General features: G+C 32.1%; 2 protein-coding genes across 2 annotated transcripts; both read right to left on the bottom strand.

Moving 5' to 3' along the window:
* Window positions 1-249: 249 nt before the first annotated feature.
* On the bottom strand, window positions 250-1,749 carry LOC145580839 (disease resistance protein RGA2-like). The gene is made up of 2 exons (XM_081637928.1): window positions 894-1,749; window positions 250-494 (listed from the first exon to the last, which is right to left on the bottom strand). Exons 1-2 carry the CDS (start codon window positions 1,747-1,749, stop codon window positions 250-252), a joined length of 1,101 nt encoding a protein of 366 aa, XP_081494054.1.
* A 6,961-nt stretch (window positions 1,750-8,710) lies between these two features.
* Window positions 8,711-13,821, bottom strand: LOC145581943 (wall-associated receptor kinase 1-like). Its single transcript, XM_081638982.1, has 3 exons — window positions 12,774-13,821; window positions 10,681-10,851; window positions 8,711-10,092 (listed from the first exon to the last, which is right to left on the bottom strand). Exons 1-3 carry the CDS (start codon window positions 13,672-13,674, stop codon window positions 8,906-8,908), a joined length of 2,259 nt encoding a protein of 752 aa, XP_081495108.1. The 5' UTR covers window positions 13,675-13,821; the 3' UTR covers window positions 8,711-8,905.
* Window positions 13,822-15,558: the final 1,737 nt, after the last annotated feature.

The following is a 15,558-nucleotide window of genomic DNA, read 5'->3' as shown; positions in this document are numbered from 1 at the left end:
ATGTCACGTCCTCCATCCCGCAATCGAAAAAATTCAATCTAGTAAGAATAGGGAGAGAGATCGCCAACTTATTTTCCCTAGCCTAACTCGGCATTCTCATGCCAACACAACGTAACAACTTTAATCCCTTGAGATTCGAATGTGGTTGCAGCTCTTCCATTAATCTCCTTGCTTCTTCATCAATCCCCGTACCATCAATTCCCGTACCATTAAAGAGTATACTAATAAATTTGAGAAGTTCCTTACTCCTCAAATTTTTGAAACAAATTTCCTTCCTGCTACATTTTGAGCAATATCATGCATCAGCTCGTGTATCTTACACAAAATGATCTCACCATATTCATCATGCTGTACATCTTGAAAAAAACATCTCCGCATCAGAATAGTAAAATACTCCGCAGCAGCATCTTCCAACCTTTGACCATCATCTAATGGAACAACGTAACCCTGTGCCAACCAAAGGCTTATCAACAACTCCTTTTCTATGACAGCGTCTTTTGGGAACAATGCACAGTATGTGAAGCAACTTTTGAGGGGCAATTCAAGTTGATGATAATTGAACATGAGTACAGGCATGATGTCTTTTTAGCATTCTCTAGAGTTGAATAATCCAATCTCCTAAAATGATATCCATCTACTCTTGTCTTGACCAAACAGAAGAATCCCTGCCACTCTTATGGGAAGAGGGACACTGGCACATCCTTCAATAATCTCTCGACCAATCTTCAACAAATCGTCGTCGGGGCTTAAGTGTTCTGATCCTAATGCTACTTTCTTAAACAAGGACCATGAATTCTCCTTTTACAACCCTTGGAGTTCATGTTTAGGACCACCTCCTACAATTTGGGCCGTCTTGTGCGACCGTGTTACCACAACCCAACTTTCCCTCTAACCTCCCAATAAGAACTCTACAAGCATTAGCAAGTATTTGTTGCTTGTTAATTTTTCTCGAAGTTTTCTTTTCAACCATTCCTTGTTGGATCCTTCAAGCTTTTCACCAGCTGAAGTCAAAATCTTATGAAGAATCCCTTCTACATCCAACTGCTCCTGATCATGATCAGAGACACAAGTCCACAACCTCCATGGGAATGCACTTGTGACCCTTGGATCATTGTACACCAGTTGGGCAAGAGCAGTTTTCCCCAATCCTCCGATTCCCACTATAGTGAGGAAAGAAACATCTTGTTGAACAGCAGAACAATTCAACAGATGACCTACAAGTTTCTCCACGTCATCCTCTCTCCCAATGATACCACCCTCATAGATGTAAGAACATGTCTCCTCCCTCCTCCTCCTGATAGGCTGAGGATCAATACTAAAGCCAAACTGAGAGTGATCTTTGGCAATAGCATCTAACTTCCTCCGAATTTTCTTAACCTCTTGGGACATAGATTGAGCTATCTTAATAGGATTGTAACGAGAAAAGAAGAGACTCACACTTTTGGAGAATTTCTCACCCTTGATGAGCTGCTTTTGCTTAACAAGAGTGACGAACTCATCGAACAAATCGTCAGCATCATAAACAACATCCTTGAGCTTCTGAATCCAAAGTTTTGCTTCAGAAGAAAGCTGGTCCTGCTTGTTCTCAGCATCTTGGAGCACAGCCTTGACAGTGGAGACGGTCTTTTGGAGTTCTTCAAGTTGGGATTTATACCCAAAGCCGAACAAGGAGCTCAACTCTTTGAGCTCCGAACAATTAAGAGCAGCAAACAGAGTTTGAGCAACGGACAACACGGTTCCAAGATCCATGTTTTTTGGTTTCAGAAATGAGCTCAGACAATGAAAGAGTGTTTGTTTGGTATGGCAGATAACAATTGAAATGGGTTTAAGCAGACAAATGTGATGGAGCCTATTATGTAATTCAAATATTGTATACTCAGAGTCAGATCTCACCAGTAATTAAATTAAAAAAAGCAGAAGGTGTTGAAAATTGTCATAGATTGATTCAAATAATAGGAATTAATTAAGTATAAATATGTACGGACTACTGTATAGTTTGACTCCTTGTGCTTAGTTTAAGTCTCGTAATCAGAATCATGACTCATGTGCACACCCCAATATAAACGCAAGTGGTATATCAAATACATAGTTCATTAATGAAGAAGCTCAAGTGATAAACGCAAGTGGTAGACCAACTGCTGTGTTTATATATAATACGTAGTACTTTAATTGTATATTCCCTTTGCTGTCTTTTGTTATTCATGTATTCTCTATTTAGAAATTTCAAAATGTTTTAATTTCTTATTAGGACGTGGCTTCCTAATAGCATAATTATTTATTTTTATTTTTTTACAATATTAATCTTACTTTTATTTTTAATTTTTAGTTATTTATATATCAGAAGCACGACAAATTATATATGTTTTCCACTATCCCAAATTATTTTAAATACACTATAATAATTATTTATGTTACAATCCCATAGTGTTTAGTTTATAAAAAGAAAAACGATATTAATTTATCATTAATATTTTAAACTTATTTGTCTAGTTCACTTTGTTGCCATTATATTTCACGTTTCACTTCATTATATACATAAAAAAATACTATAGTTATATATTTTGTCCACATGCATTATACAAAATATTTTGTTTTTGTTTTTTTAAAAATATTGTATTGAATTATAAACCATAGTGAAATTAATTATCGTGCATGGCACGGAATCTAATATAATTTTTATATAAATCAGATAGTGCTATTTAATGAGTTTTTGTTTCATAATCACATAAGATACATAGTTTCGGTACTATTTTTCTAAACCCTTTTATATGAGAGATTAGAAAATTGATAATAACGACGAATGAACCTAAGTTTTAGTTTATAAATTTTTTTGTTTGATGAGTTGTTATTAATATTAATATTTGTTTAAATTATGTGACGTTTTAATTGAATAATTTTAATGTGATTGTGTTTCTCATCATTTACAATATGATTACATCTATGCATAATTTATTACAGTAAAACGCAAACAATATATAACTTAGTCCTCTCCTCCATCTACATTGTTAACTTAAGTAGCTATCCAATTTCCAAACAGTAATAACAATAATATACGAAGTGGAGGTCTTAAATAATCACGATAGACATTGATTTGCCAATTCTAAAATGAAATTATTGCTAAATATATAGGTGTTTGATTATATTTGATCTATTTTAGATGTTGATTATATTTCCAACATCTAAATCGGATAAGGAAATTCTAAGATGACATTATTGCTAAACACAAATGTTTAATTAAATCGGATATACACTAAATTTATTGTGTGGCGTGTCCTCACACGTGCCATTCTATTGCTACCTACTCCGTAATAAACTGCTTTAGGAAAATTATCTCTCATTTATTTTCCTTTTTTTTTCAGAAAATTTTCACTCTCTTCTTCATTTTGTTTCTTTTTCATCTACTCAAAGTTTCTCTGTCTTCTTCTTCTCTAATTTCTTCTTTGATTTGAGGGTTTTTAGCGTTCTTCATCAATGGATTTCTAGGTTCGTAATATCAAATTATTTATACATTTTCCTTAATTTACTATACTTTAATTTAGAATTTTCATATTTAAAAAGTATTATCGTTTTTAATTGTTTGTTACTTGCAATTTGCTAACACGTCGATGTAGAAGAATATTATAAATTCAACTTTTGAAGAATTCAATCCAAATGCAGGTAATACTCTTTTATTTGTTAGATGATGCCGATCTAGAAGTTTTTTTTTTTCTTTTTTCTTTTTTGTTTTAATTTTTTTTTTTTTTTTTTTTTTTTTTTTTTTTTTTTTTGAGAAAAGTGTATTTTTAGATTTTACATAATGATTGTTTAATTGTTGTTTTTGTATATTTTTTTCCTCTAATTTTTAAAAATATGTTTTATATTTTTTATACTAATTTTTTCGCTGGTTGAATTAACTCTGAAGTTGATAGTTTGATTGTTTGAAGATTTGATAGTTATTTAATTTTAATCAGTAGATTGGTGGTTTCTTGTCATTCATATGTAAGTATGCCATATCTCAAAAAAAAAAAAAAAAAAAAAAAATGTAAGTATGGCACTGCTGGTAGTTGCATTGACTACTTCCCTTGCTCATATTTCTGTGAGAAAATTTAAGTGAACCCATATCACTAATACAATGAACGCTACTCTGTACTACTACTCTAGGATAGAATAAACTCTGATAAAGCTATAGTGATAGGTTAGTGTTGATGAAGTTTCATTCCCTCTCCCCCCCTCCCACCTCTCTAGCTAAATTTTTTAAGTCATTTTCCTTGAATGTGTGACTGTGTTACGTTGTTCCCATTGTTATGATAGAATTGAAATGAGTCTAATTTTAAGGCTATTAGCTCAAATGGTAGAGCAATGTGCTACTGCTTACATGGTGTGGGTTCGAGCCCCACATAGCCTAAATACCACCTTGTTTATTAGTGCATTCCTGTCGTTGGTTTATTATGGCCATATTTATAACTTGTATCGAGCATAAAACTCTTGCTTAGGATCAAAAAAGTACGTTTGGCTAAGGTTACTTTTGCTGCACTGAGGGTCTCTTTTGTTCTTGATTAGGATAACGTCTGCCTTAGTAAGGGCACTTTTGTCTTTGATTAGGTAAATTTTTCTCTCGGTAAATATCACTTTTGTTCTCGGTTAGGGTAACTTTTTCCCTTGGTTAAGGTCATTTTTGTCTTTGATTAGGGTAATTTTTTTTCTCAGTTAAGATCACTTTTTTCCTTGATTAGGGTAACTTTTTCCCTCAATTAGGGTCACTTTTGTCCTTAATTAGGGTAACATTTTTACTTGAATAAGGTCACTTTTTCCCTCAATTAGGTCACTTTGTCCATAGTTAAGGTAACATTTTCCCATTATTAAGATTATTGTCGTCCTTGGCTAGATTGAGATACTATTCCAGTTAATTAAGGTTGTTGTTATCCTCGACTAGGATCACTTTTTCCCTTGAGTTACGTTGCAGTTTTCCTCGCTTAGGTACTTAGGGTCACTTATACCCTTAAATCAGGGTTACTTTTATGCTAATAAGGTTTATTTTGTGTGTCACCATTGTTGGTTATTATAAGTAACTTCTAATTACTGAGCATAGCCCTAATCGTTAGGGTAACTTTTTAATTAATGTCACTTTTGTACTCATTTGGGATCACCTTTTCTTTCAAGTAAGGTCACTTTTTCTCTCGAGAAAGGGTCGCTTTTGCTCTTGATTAGGGTCACTTTTGCCTTTTATTTCAAAATGATTAAATCAAGTTTTAAAAGCAATGCATTTGTGTTTTATTTTGACATTGGTGGGTGGATTGTGGTGACTGGTGGAGCATTGCATCTATGAAATATGAAAGTGTTGAGGCTATTAGCTCAATTGGTAGAGCAATGTACAATAGGGTACATGGTGTAGGTTCAAGCCCCGCATAGCCTACATAACACTTGTTTATTGGTATGTATCGTTTACACCATTGTTGGTGTACTAACGGTCGTCATTATAATTTCTAATGGGCATAGCGCTCACTTTAATTAAAGTCACTTTGTACTGAGTTAGGGTCACTTTTTTCCTTCGTTAGGGTCACTTTTTTTCCTTTGTTAGGGTCACTTTTGCCCTTAATTAGGGTCACTTTGATCTTTAAATAGGGTCACTTTTGCCCTTGAGTAGAGTCACTTTGGTCCTTGATTAAGGTCACTTTTGCTTTGAAATAGGGTCACTTTATCCTTAATTAGGGTCATTTTTGTTTTGATTAGAGTCACTTTTGCCCTTGATTAGGGTCACTTTGGTCCTTAATTAGGGTCATTTTTGCCTTTGAATAGGGTCACTTTTGCTCTGAAATAGGGTCACTTTATCTTTAATTAGGGTCACTTTTACTTAAACCAGAGTAACTTTCGTTTACATTAGGATAACTTTTATTTAATTCAGGGTAACTTTTGATCATTTTAGGACAACTTTTCAATAAATATACCTGATTTTTTTAATAATTTGTGCTTCCCTAATACTAGTACTTTGTTTTTATTTGTACACAAACGGGAGGGGCAATATTATTAAAGCAACAGAAACAAATTACATCAAGTAAAATATCCAGGCCATGACACTTAGCGGAAAAGAATTGTAAAAACTTGATAAACCCCGTCACTAGGTTCTATCCTAGCAGCTAGTCAGCTAGATGAGCAGCCCCATTCCCATTCCGTTTAATGTGCAAGGCTGCAAGCAAACAAAAGAATCAAAGCTCTTGCCCAACTCACGGGTATCCTCAATAATCAGATCAATAGGTGCTGGGCACAACTACCATTACATTGTTGAATCAAGTTTACCGCAGCAAGAGAGTCGCATTCGAGCTCCACCATCCTGCATCCAAGGTGAACAGCAGCATATAGACCACTCTAACAGCCATAGACTCAGCCATCTTAACAGAAGAGACCCCCCATTGTCGTCGCACAACAACACAGAGAAACTTCTCATCGTCATCTTAAAATTGATCGAATTCATCAACAAAATTCTCTGCTTCATCTTCTATAAATGGTTGTGCGATTTATGACGAAACTCATAGTATGCTTCAAGTTCTCCAGATTTTCAATTAATGGTGGTTGAATTTGTATAGCAGAAAATCTTGAATTAGGTATTCACTATTTGAGAAATTAAATGTTTTTGAAATTGATGATCGAAAATTGGAGGTAAGATCATCTCCTATTTCTTTCTCGCAATTCATCTTTTCATTTTCTCTCTCCTCCATTGTTGTTGGTGTTCAACGGTTGTTAGGAGAAGTAATTAAAATTCTGGAATTTCTGAAAACAAACAAACAAAAAAAAAAGCTATTCAAACGTGTAAATAGCCCGATGTACAGTAAAATTACTGTAAACCGGGTATGTGCAAAATTTTTTGATTGCTAAATAATTGTTACGGAATACTAGAAAAGTGTTACTTTTAAATTATAAGTTAATTATCACATATTTTAGGGATACTATATTTATTATTTTGGTTATTAATTTAAGTTAAAAAATTTTAAAAAAAATCATAAAAGGGTGGTGGTGATTTTTTTTTTTTTTTTTTTGAAAAAGGAAGGAATTATGCGCTTGCAAGGGGTTGAGCTCGGAAAAATGTAATTAAACATCAATTCAATGCAATTTCATGATCAGCGTTAGTAACCAATCTTAAACGGATCAAATACGTTTGATTATAATGTCATCTTATTATTTTCTTATCCGTTTTGAATGTTTGATTAGATAATAACGATAGAATTCTCTTATCCATTTTAGATGTTTGATTTTATATTTGATCCAACAATCTCGTAATACCTAGGGGTGTTGATAAATCGGTCCGGACCGAAAAAATATACCGGACTACCCCGGACCGGACCAGATCAATTAATCGATCCGGTCTTCGGGTCTTGAAATTTAATTTTCCAGTCTTCGGTCCGATGCGGTCCAAAACCCTATAAAAACCGGTCTTAAATCGGATCGATTTTTTTTATTAAAAATATACGTGAAACCTTAAATAATGGTTTGTTACAAATAATAATGTATGCCCATTTCAACTTGTAACTCTCACTTCTATATGACTATCTTAAGTGTCTTTGTAACTTCCTTTGTAACCCCCATATGCCATTAATTCACATTGTAACCCCTCATGAATGAACTCTTTATTGTCCATATAGGTTACATTGTTCACATCATGTATATATAGATGACCTAATGAAATGGATGAATACAACACAACTATCATCTACATCTATCTCTAATATTCACCCTTTCCCCTTATTTTATATCATGATTAAGATTATCGTTAATAAGCTTAGAAAACTTTAATTTTATAAGCTTTTTTGTACTAAACATACAAAAGAAGACGTTAAAATATAGTTTTCCTTTATTTTTATTTATTTATTTATTTATTTATTTTTGTATTTTCCATAACTTTATTAAAAATTTAGATTTTTTTTTTTAAATTCTTAAACCGGTCCAAAGCGGTCCGGTCCAGGTTTTGGACCGATTCTTTCGGTCCGGTTCGGGTTCGGTCCAAACTTAATCGGTCCGGTCTTCGATTTTTAAAATTCTAATTTTCGTTCTTCGGTCCAATCTGGTCAGTTCGTTACGGTCCAATCTTGGACCGATGAATAGCCCTAGTAATACCTTCAATAGTAATTGTGCCTATAGCCATCTAATCATTTACAATTATTGGTTTAAATTTACTTCCAACCAAACTACGTAAATCCTTGATGTGTTCATTGTTTACCTTTATTATTGCTTTTCTCGTTCTTATTTTTCATTAACTTATTCCGCATTAATCAAACACAACGCCAACCAATTTGTTAAAAGGAGTATGTAATATGGAGCGTGTTGCGCGCATTGGCATATGTAATAAGTTTGATTGTGTCAATAATTTTGGAACGACAATACTTGTCCCCCTGACCAACAATAACTTATTGTTCTCTCAATATATTGTCATGCCTACAATAATTCATTATTGGTAAAGGCTACACATACAATTGTTGTATGCAGCCCCTACATACAACTTTAATTTGTCATGTTTTTATTGGCTAGAATAATGAGCTAATTCCATTAAAATTCAATTTGTATTTGACTCCTAATTTTCTCCCCTCTTTTGATGATGTGTCAAATTTCTAGTGGCGTTGTATATAGGACAACATAAAATAATTGTATGCGTCAATTTATATTACACATGTTACGGCTTATGAACTCAAGACAATATAAATTAAGGAGTATAGTTTTAGTAATAATTTTGACAATATTCTCATAACTTTCATCATATTCATTTATAAAAGAGGATACATAATACAGACAAGAGTTTATGTAAGTTGTACCCAGACATAAGATCTATATCCTAATTAATTAGCTAGAATAAACTAAAACACTAAGATTATTTACTCTATACTCTTGTAGTTATAAAATTTTTACAAAGACATAAAGATTCCACAGAATTCATAATTGATCACCTGCCACTTTCCAAAGATGAAAGCAAGTGTGAATCATATGAATTTGATTCAATGCCACTGCTACAACCCCCATGGTCTAATCTTGAATTTCCGGTGATAAAAGATTCACAATCGTCTTGGACTGATCCATCATCATTCCATGGATGGAATCCCTTTCTTTTGATAGTCTCCAATTCAATTGCAACTTCTTTCATGGCAGGCCTTTCCTCTCCTTTTAACATCAAGCAACGTTTAGCTAGATTGGCCATTTGTTGTATCTCCTCAATCTTTTTCTCACTCAATATGTTTATGTCAAGAATGTCCAACAATAGACCTTCTTTTATCTTGAGGAGGAAGTGCATAGCAAGACATTTCTCAGCTTCAGGCCTAGTAATAGAAAATGCATTTTTCCTAGTCAATAGCTCTACCAAGACGACACCAAAACTATAAACATCACTCTTTTCAGTTAGCTCACTTGTCTGCAAATATTCGGGATCCAAATATCCTCGAGTTCCTAGCACAATGGTAGCAAGTTGGCTTTGATCTGGGGGAACCAATCTTGAAGCTCCAAAATCTGTTACCTTAGCAGTGTAACTTTCATCTAAGAGAATGTTCATTGATTTTATATCTCTGTGAATTATCGGTGTTGAGACTGTGTTGTGTAGATATGATAGCACATCAGCAACCTCTGATGCAATCTTTACACGCACTTGCCATTTAAGCATGGACGCTTTTACTGCATCGTGTAAGTGATCATATAAAGTCCCATTGTTAATGAATTCGTACACCAACAATGGAACTTCACTCTCCAAGCAACAACCTAGTAGCCTAACAACATTTTTGTTGTTGATTTGTGATAAAACCAGAACTTCATTGATGAATTGATCAACTTGGTTTGGATCTACCTTGAGAGATTTTTTTATAGCCACAACCTGATTATCTGGCAAAATTCCCTTGTACACAATTCCAAAACCTCCTTTTCCAATTATATTTTCATCACTATAATTGTTGCATGCTACTTCAAGATCTTGCATAGTGAAGATTTTCAGTGTATCTGCATGTCGTTCAGAGAGCTTTTCATGTAAAAGCAAACCCCCATTTTGACGAAAAAAAACTTCTCGCATTTTTTTAATTTGTCTTTGACCATGTATAAAGTGCAAGAGAAACCCAAACAGAAGCAACATTATGATGCCACCACCAACACCTACGTGATAAAAAGCTGTCACTATTATGAATGCAACAAATTTAGAGAAATCTAAACATAAACAAGAGTATATGACTATATGGCTATATGCACCTTCTTTGCTACCCTAGACCCCAAAACTATGCATGGGCTTATGTTTATTTCAATTCTTGTTTATAGTGGCCCACTCATAACAAATGTAGAAGACTATGTAAAGATCAAAATAAAATAACACACATATTTACGTGGTTCACTAATTTATATTCTCGAACTATAGCCCAAAACAACATGTATTGTGATCCTTTAGGCATATTCCCCATACCAGAGGCCATGTTATGCTCTAAACCCCAAAGCCAGGTTAATTTACACTTAGACTCTTACTTGCTAAACGGGCTAAAGACATCATGATAGTAATTTGAAGACGGCTTAAATATTTTCAAGGCATGTATAACATGTAATAAACTAAAGTCTATCATAAGAGAATCAACCTAATAATATATAATCAATCAATGTATGTGATGATCAAGATTTCATAAAAACCCACATCAAAAAAAATAAAATAAAATAATTAAGGACATAAATTTGTATGAGCAGTTATGTGTTTCATACCTGCAGTAGCCATAACTGGTATGAACCAAGGCTTTCTATTAGAGATGCAACGGTTGGTTTTGGTCCCATTCCCGTGGAACCTCCTTGGACACTTGCAATAATAACTTCCAATTGTGTTGAAGCAATACTCTGATTTCTCACAATCATTCGCTTCCTTGCACTCGTCAATGTCTAATGAAATGAAAATCAATATCATCCGTTATATAATTACAACAAATACGAGGTATGTAATAGTGAAGATAAGTTTGGTTCAATAACAATAAGACGATGTTTTCTTTAGATAATATTCAGAAAAATTAATTTAAGCTTACTAAAAATAAGTTAAGTTGAGAAAAAATAAGTTTTAGGCCTGCCTCCCTTCATTTTGGTTTTGCTGAACTAAAATTATTTTTTATTGACTGAAATTATTTTTGTTGAACTAAAATCATTTTTATTTAACTTAATTAATTTTACTAAACTGAAAATTAATATACAAATTAAAACTTTTTTTTTATTTATTTATTGGTTCACTATAATGTTTTTTCAATAAAATAACTTTTTTTTTTTTTCAGATTATAACTTATTTTGCTAGACAATGCTTATTATTAGGGAACTTAACATATTTTACCGAGGCAAACTTTTTTTTAGCTAAATTTAACTTTATCATATTGAGCTTAAATTATTTTTACTGAATATTGATGTGAATATGGTGGTTAAGTGAACATAGCCTACATTAACAATTACAGGGAAAAAAGTTGTTTTTATACACTATATTAAATAAATTCAAACAATATAATACAGAGTATAAATCATTAAGATAAGTTTAGACAAAATATTATAAGGTCTTCACTTCACCTTACTTTTGCTAAATTGAAAATATTTTTACTGAACTTAAATTATTTTTACTGAAGTGAAACTAATTTAACCGAACTGGAATTATTGAAATAAATTTTCTTAATTCTCTATTAGTCTATTACATATTTTATTTAAAATTACTTTTTTTTTTACTAAACTGAAATTATTTTTACTGAATTTAACTTAGGCCCTATATGTTATTTAGTTCAGTCATGCAAACCTTATTATTATTTCAATAAATTTCAGTTTAGTTCAGTTCAGTTCAACAAATTTCAGTTCAATTTAATTCGTTTCAATCCATTATTATTATTATTATTATTATTATTATTATTATTATTATTATTATTATTATTATTATTATTATTACTATTACTATTACTATTACTATTACTATTACTATTACTACTAATATTATAAAATTTATTATTTAAATTCAATTAAGTTATTTTTAGTTTAGCAAATTTCAGCAACGGGACCTTACTTTTACCACATAAAATTATTTTTACTTATTTTTTAAGGTGAATTAGACAAAACAATATCAATTTAGACAAATTATAGGGCAGTTTTGCAATAGCTACAATAAAAACGTAGCCATTATAATTGAGTAAATCTCAACCCTTCAATTAACAAGACTCATCTTATTTGTTCATGTAGTTGACTTTAAAATAAAATAAAATAAAATAAAATCAGTAAATTCTCCACTTTAATTCTGAAACATCTATTTAAGAAGAAATTCCATCAATTTCTTTTTTTATGAAATAACTTATCTACGGTATATAATTTGTTTATGTTTATTTTAAGATGATTATTGTAACTTGAAAATTAAAAAACTTGTCTCACTGCTTTCAATTGCTTTTACGGAATATTCATTTCTCTGTTTTTGCAAGGATGATCTAATACTCTAATCACACAAGATCACATATAAACACATTACAAATTTATGATACTATGATGGTCTGATGAACATTTCTTATTTTTGACTTCAGATTAGAAATTGCAGGTATGGCGACTAGCATACTTATTTTTTTACAGTACACATCAAAAGTAAAAAATTGGGAAACCTTTTTTTGTGCATGCATAAGTATATATGAAAGCAGTTTTATTTTTTTATTGGATAAATGGACAAGATTGATACATAAAAAATAAAGGGTTAAAATTAAATTTAATTACAATAGCTACAATTTTATTGTAGTCATTGAAAAGCCTTCCCAAATTATAAGTCTAAGAAGCGGAAAGGACATTTTTTTTTTCATTCATACCTGTGCATCCAAGAGGATGGTAAGGGTTGCCAGAATAACCATCTTTGCAGCGACATCGATATCCCAATTCGCGCATCGGATCATAACACTCTGTGTTTCCTTTACATAAGCAGCTCCCATTCGCTTTCGCCACAGAGCAATCGTCTCGTCCAACAGTCCAATTGAATACCACAGGAACCGCCAAGGCTTGGTAGTATTCCATAGACCGTCCTAAATAACTTTCATTAAATATAAACGCATCTTTTGCCACCGGAAATGCAACATTACACGGGTTAAAACCATTCACAGAACTACGGTTGCTAGGACTCTCTACTTGCACTGTAACGTTGTTAACCCCACAGGGAATCGAGGCTTGACAACACCCAACCCCGGAACATTCACCGTTAATCACATCATCTGGTTCTACACAGTTAGTCGAGCATCCAGTTTTATATTTTAATCCAACTCGAAACCCCGAAAATGAGGCTGTGGTGTCGCACCCTATAGCAACTAATATGTTTTCGGGGCTAGATAGTGTAAATGTTCCCAAGTTGAACCTTTCCAACCAACTGTGAACTCGGCTAGTTTGGTTGTAGCAATCGTAAGAAACATTTGATTTGGCGCGTAACACACCCTCTACTACTGAAATATTCAGTACCTCCATCTCCAACAATAGCGGTGTTGGAGGGTTAGTGGCATTATTACAATTGATTTTGAAGGAGGAAGATGTTTCATTATTTGGTGGTTTATAGTAGCAACCTTCTTCAATACCAAAAGGGTAAGGAATGCTCAAATTTCCACACTTAGCTGAGCAGTGTGGGCTGATTACGAGGGGTGGCGCTGCTTCGTTGTCTCCGGTGGTGAGCGTTGTCAACACCCAACACAGGCAAACTAAGAGCAGAAGAGCATAAGAATAACCCATGATTATTGTGAGTATTTTTGGAGCTAGATTAAATAATTTTATTGAATAGTGAAACGATAGGATTTTTTTGCAAGGGATTTCAATACTTTGGCCAAGAATGAGGTGTTTTTTGTTAAGTATTTAGGAGTTAATAGCAAATAGCCTGTATAAGAACTCTCACAGAATCAAGGTCAAGTCTTCCCGTCAACATAATTTATATTGTAGAAAAAAAATACTCACTTTTTTTATTTGGATCTTTATAAGTTGGAACTAAAAGTTACGCTATGTCTCTCTATCTGTTTTTTTTTTTAAAAAAAAAAAATTATTAGTAAATTATTTTCTAACATACAAGAAAGAATCAATTAATAAGAAACAAAGGTGTATGTAAAGGGTAGTGATGTACATCCATCTTTTCCATCTGATATACTTCGTATCTTTATTAGCAACAATAATTTAAACATCAACTTCTTATAAGACCATATTATACGGCATTATTACTAGTCAATTTGATTATTTGTCTCTTGTGTCATGTCACAATATTAGTCAATTAGTAAATAAAAATATGTGTATTATTTTGGATCAGAAAAATTAAATTAATACGGAGTAGTATAGATAACATAGGAGTACATTTCATCCTTACAAAAATAAATAAATAAATTATAGGATATTATTGAAGTATTACACAAACGGACTTGAATAATTTAGTTTGAATTTTCAAAAGGCTAAAACCAATTGACGACCCCATTTGAAACGTACAGATGTCAATTTAAGGCCCTGTTCTCATCAGATTATTTTCAGTTCAGTTCAATTCAGTTCTAATAAGTTCAGCTCAGTTCAGTTTAGCTCCTAGTTTCCTTCTCTCGTAAAATATTAATTTCAGTTCAGTTCAGTTCAGTTCAGTTCCAATAAGTTCAGTTCAGTTCAATTCAGTTCACTTCAGCTCAGTTCAGTCAACGAGAACATGCCCGTAATCGAATGAAGTATGAATTGATACACAACGGGCCGTGTTTGTAAGAATCAAGGTTACTTTTTTTATTAACCCATAATGATTCAATTTAGGTCAATTTTGGGTCAAGATTTGTTAAGTCATTATCGTGTTTGAGTCTGATAAACGTTTGGTCTGTTCATATACATACATACATACATACATACATACATACATACATATATATATATATATATAGTTCGAATAAATTCGTATCAGGTTCAAAATAGTTTGACTAGGTTAGTATTAGGACGGATGACTTTGGGTCGGGTAGATTATGTTTCAGCAGATTTTGGTTCAATTCAATTTGATTGGGAAAAGGTTGATTAAGTAATATTAAGTCAATTCCAATTCAAATTCTTTTAATTTTGGGTTTGGCTGAAATTGAGTCAGGCTGACTAAATTCGATATTCAAATAAGATGATTTTTAAACTAGAGTAATTATTGAGTTATTATCTTGTTGATTAGTTTTTGGCTCAGACAATGCCTCGAGTCATTATATGTATATTGAAAATGAGTTTTTATAATAAAATTTGTACGATGAAATATAAAAATAGATAAAATTAGTTATAATTATTTAAGTACTCAAACTATTTAAAAAATATTTTTCAATCATTATTGAACATCAAAATGTATTATCCGTTATCCAATATCCTACAATTATTAGTTTACTTCGTTTTTCAATTGTTATGCTACATATTTTGGGTTAGGTATTTAAAATAGCTATAGGTAATATATACGAGCAAATAAATTAAATGAAATTAGTTTTTGTTATTATATATTGTTGTTTAATATTCATGTATAAAAATAAACATTAAATTTTTAAGTTTATGAATATAATTAAGGAATTCCTACAATTAACTCTTTTTAACAAAACGTTGTAAGCATAAGCCGTGTCATTGGAGTTCTGGTTGAAGTTA

The sequence above is a fragment of the Chenopodium album genome, chromosome 15 (genome assembly GCF_948465745.1).
Source record: "Chenopodium album chromosome 15, dcCheAlbu1.1, whole genome shotgun sequence".
Taxonomy (NCBI): Eukaryota; Viridiplantae; Streptophyta; class Magnoliopsida; order Caryophyllales; family Amaranthaceae; genus Chenopodium; species Chenopodium album.
The sequence above is the reverse complement of the archived record's forward strand: the minus strand, read 5'-3'. Positions and strand labels throughout refer to the sequence as shown.